General features: G+C 38.6%; 1 protein-coding gene across 5 annotated transcripts in view; it reads left to right on the top strand.

The window, feature by feature from the left end:
• LOC138004430 (scavenger receptor cysteine-rich domain-containing group B protein-like) overlaps positions 1-2,947 on the top strand; it is a 30,995-nt gene extending 28,048 nt beyond the window's left edge. For all 5 annotated transcript variants that reach the window (XM_068850943.1, XM_068850942.1, XM_068850940.1 and 2 more), the window contains one exon: positions 184-2,947. In XM_068850943.1, coding sequence (XP_068707044.1) covers positions 184-322 — 139 coding nt within the window. In that variant the 3' untranslated portion in view covers positions 323-2,947. The remainder of the gene's footprint in view (positions 1-183) is intronic.
• Positions 2,948-4,519: the final 1,572 nt, after the last annotated feature.

A 4,519-nucleotide genomic window follows, 5' to 3' on the forward strand; every position in this document is an offset into this window, starting at 1 on the left:
TTTTAAAGCTTTAAAACCGAAGAAGGCTGGATCGGGATGGAGAATTGCTATCAAGGGGGTGAGGGATAGATATGAGGAATGACGGAGTAGGGAAAGAAGTCATAATAATTTCTGTGCTGGACTTCTTTGCTTTGTAAAGAGGGTTGACTATTTCGTTACTGACTAGTTGTTATCTCCTCGCAGTTATGACGTCATGACCAAATGTTGGAAACCTGTTCCCAGTGAAAGACCTTTGTTCAGTGAGCTGTGTATGGTTCTTGATACGCTGGTCAGCAGGCTACCTGTTTGCCAAGAAGATGGATATGTTGAGACGGAGAGATAACCGGATCGTTTGCCGTCTTGAATCGCTCGTCGTTTGGGAGTATCGCTTTACTTTAGTTTATTCTCAAATAGGACATTTTCAACCAACCTCTAGAGACACCAATAACAATAGAGAAATGTACGACTTCTGGTGGACGAACAAAAGAAGCTAATCAGAGATCTTTTGTTTTCGTCCACCAACATGGAGGCGATGACGTCACGTGAAAACCACATTTAGGGTCAAAGTGCAAATAATTAATGCACGCGGATTTCAAAAAGCGTCACGAATGTCCCTTTTGCACTTCTCCTAACTTCAACATCACTGGTGTCTCGGAATACAGACAATTAGTATCACCCAACTAGTGGACTAATGCAAATCCTGCATTTAATCTTAATTGGCTACGCTACTAGATGGCTATCAGTAATAGTCCTCGAGTAGCGAAAAGCGTTTCGTTTTATTCCCAAATAAATATTTTTTCAACTTGCATTTGTAAAATTAATTATTGCCTTTTCTGTCTGACTAGTTGGGTGATACTAAAACAATTAGACCCTTCGCCCTCAAGGGCCACGGGTCAATAGCCCATGAGGAGAAGCCGAATGGGCTATTGACCCGTAGCCCTTTCGGGCTACGGGTCTAATTGTTAATTAACGCCACAAAGTGCCCCCAAATGGTTCTCCTCAAGTAAAGATAAGCCGCTGCATTCACCCTAAGCTAAAAAGAAGGTCAAATAGGTAGCAAATGCTTAAGACTTAAGACACTTTGTGTTGGATGTCAAAATTGGGTGTGCATCTAATTAATTATGGTCAATCCTAGATAACACTGGAGTTAATGAAACTCAGTTTTTAAAAGGAGGCTGCCCTATCCAAAAGTTTGATACCGAAAAAGTAAATCATTTCCAGCTCTTGTGAAATTCGTAATGCTGGTTCAACGTTCGCTTCAGGCACGTGAAAGCCACAAGAAGAAAACAATGTGTTTGAATCTCCTTCGGTCACAAAATATGCAGAACCCTTTCAAAAAGAAGTTCATGAACCAAGCCACTTGAATAGTAAAGTTTCGCATCAACAATTTGAAAAGGAGCAATTGTCAACAAAGTTTAAATTTAGTAAAAAAGAAAATATATATGTGGCTCCAAGACATGTCATTGTGAAAAGTCGCGGCTAATACAAAGAAGGTTCAATCGCTATTATGATCGAACCGCCCATTTGTAACAACTTTTGAGCAAAATGTGCAAATTGGTAGCCCTGGTGCAACGAACCCATGCAGTGGAGAATTTTGTTTAGGCAATTGCACGATTTCGAGAGCAATTTAAGATGAATAAACACGAGTAATCATAAAAATTACAAATTCCTCGATTGTGATTGGTTTATCGATTGTTATCGTTCAGTTCATTAAGCCAATTGCAATAAAAGTTGTAGTTTAAAATCAACCAATCACAACCTTGGTTTCAACCTCCATAGAAACAGTGTACGAACTCCTAAATTGGGGCTTTCTTTCTTTCTTTCAGAGGGACTTTAAAACAATTTACCCCTCCTTTGTCAGTCTTTTAATTGTGCACATTTTCCCTTTCTTTCATAACTTGGCTCTTCTTCTTTTCTCGGAAATTGTAATTTTTATGATTAATAATTGGCAAGAGGAATTTTTGTTGTCAAATTCGGTCTGTAATCATACTCGTGATAAACAAATCGCACTCCCGCTGCTGCGCGGTCGTCCGATTTTGTCATCACTTGTATGATTACAGGCCGAATTGGACTCCACTCGTTCTATTACCATAATAATTTTTAGACTAACAAAATTACGAGCGGGCGCAATGTGTAGTCTGAAAAATTTATAAATGCTTATTTATACCAAATTACACGAGAAGTCATGTGATTACCTATTAATTAGTAATAATTTACATGAAAAAAAGGAAAACAGAAAATCAAAACGAGCAAAATTTTGACAACCTCCATTTTCATTTACAATAGCATTCAACTGATTGGATGAACAGATTTCAACGTTTGTCGAGTCAATTTTAAATCTTTACAAGGGCTATCGTTCAAAATTCAGATATTAGTATACAAAAAAATAATAGTAAGCCGTGCCTCATTACTATTATTTATATAAGAATTCCAGTGAGGAGTGTTTTATCGGTTTTATAGGCTGTTAGGCTCATGAATTATTCATGACTTCTGAACTCGCAGTCACTCTCATGAGGTACAATGTGTTTGACTTGCCCAACAAAGAACAAAACAACAGAAATGAGAGAGCTGGAAGTTATAATGTTTGTACCCTCGTTAGTAATCTTCCTCATATAGTTTGAGAAGATCCTATATTCGTTATTTCGTTGCCGCGTTTCAGTATGCGGAAGTGGATAGTAAACGTATTAAGGCCGAAAGACGCTTTGCTATCCCCTTCCGATGAAGGTAGATCTCCCACAGGAACCCGTTCTCGGCCCAGTTGTGTTCACATTGAAAGAAAACTATCTTGGCAAACACTTCAGTGGTTACCTTACTTTAACTTAAATGAATTTCTAGTAAGAGAGAGAGAAAAAAACAACAACTGTATTTTAAAACTGAAGAAGAACCTCAAACAAGATTTGACAATCCCTTACAAGGAGATCACCACGAGTAACTACTTAATAAAAATAAATTAAAACATAAAACCGTACACATGGATCAATCCAAACTATTCCTCAAGCCTCCCTCGAGCCAGCTTCATGATGCATCTTCCACATCCATCTTTGGTCCAGTCTATCTTGTCAAACACTCAGTTACTTGAGCGACAGGAAATTTTTCCTCAACCTTCCCTCAGTGCAAATAGATGCCAGAAATGGAAAGAGCGTGATGAAATCAGTGAAAAGTCAATTTTGAGGCTACTGACGTTAAAGTGTGTGGTTTTAGAGCGGTTTGAAAAATTTAAGAGAATTGTGTGCTTTGCCATCCAGCAGTTGTTCTCCATCTAAATCTCTGTTAACTTTTCAAGCATTAAAACTCGCTATAAAATCTCTCACCTAAATTTCAATGGCCTCAAAATTAGCGTTCTTACTAATTTGATCACGCTCTTAACATTTCTGGCATGTATTTTGTACTATGACGAGGACCTTAAAAGACCGAACCTGGTAGATACGTTATGTATGGGGACATATTTTGTACCGTATACATTATACGTACCTTACTTATCCTGCTTAGCTTACTTAGACGCTTGGGCTGCTTGAAGCTTGAAGCGCTTGGATTCCTGGGTTTGCTTGGGGTGCTTTGCTTGTTTGAGTTGCTTTGTTTGCTTGAGGTGCCTTGCTTGCTTGAGGTGCTTTGCTTGTTCGAGGTGCTTTGCTTGCTTGGGGTGCTTTACTTGGTCGAGGCGCTTTGCTTGCTGGTGCTTTGCTTGCTTGGGGTGCTTTGGTTACTCTGCACCGAGAGGTTTTTTCTCCGGGTACTCCGGTTTTCCCCTCTTCTCAAAAACCAACATTTGATTTGCGTTAATTTGTTGAATTCAGTTTACAGTGTCCCTAGTTAGTCCTCCAGCGCTACAAGACTAGACACTTGAATAAAGTTCATTTTTTCCCTTTGGTTAATTGGGGCGATTTAGGGCGCGTTCTTCGATTGACCCTATTCTGGAATAAGAATACGTGGAGACATGATTAAAACGGTATGTTTGGCGCGTTTCGAAGCAGCAAGGATAACAAAAATGTGTTTAAAATAGCATTTTAGCAGATATTTGACAATTTAAAAGTGAATCTCCGTAAAGACGAAGGATTTCTAACTTATATTCCATGTATACGGTCAATCGAACACACCCTTAGATGTGAATGGATTAAGTTGCTTAAGCGATGATCTTCAACTCTTGTGTATTTCAATTTCTGCAGTTCAAATATATGAAAATGTTATATATTTTACATCGTTAAATAGCTTGAGTGTCAAAACGTCAGGTTTTCAATTGCGAATTGGCAGTCACGGTTAACTATTCTTCAAACCAGAATAGCATTACACTGCGTCATATCTGAAAACGAAAGAAATTCGAACAAACACTCTGGTCGTTGAAGTGAAATGATGCCAAATTGCAAATTTACTGTTATAACAACTTGCCAAAAGCCCACAATTCGTTTCCATTTAACTTTTTATTCCTGACAAAAGGGTAAATACAAGCAGCGTGCATTTTCCACTTGTGTCTGTCTGGTATGAAAAACAACGATAAGTGTCAAAGCGTGAGTGCCTAACAAGACCACAACGGAGACGTGATCAG

Source organism: Montipora foliosa, chromosome 5, assembly GCF_036669935.1.
Source record: "Montipora foliosa isolate CH-2021 chromosome 5, ASM3666993v2, whole genome shotgun sequence".
Classification (NCBI taxonomy): Eukaryota; Metazoa; Cnidaria; class Anthozoa; order Scleractinia; family Acroporidae; genus Montipora; species Montipora foliosa.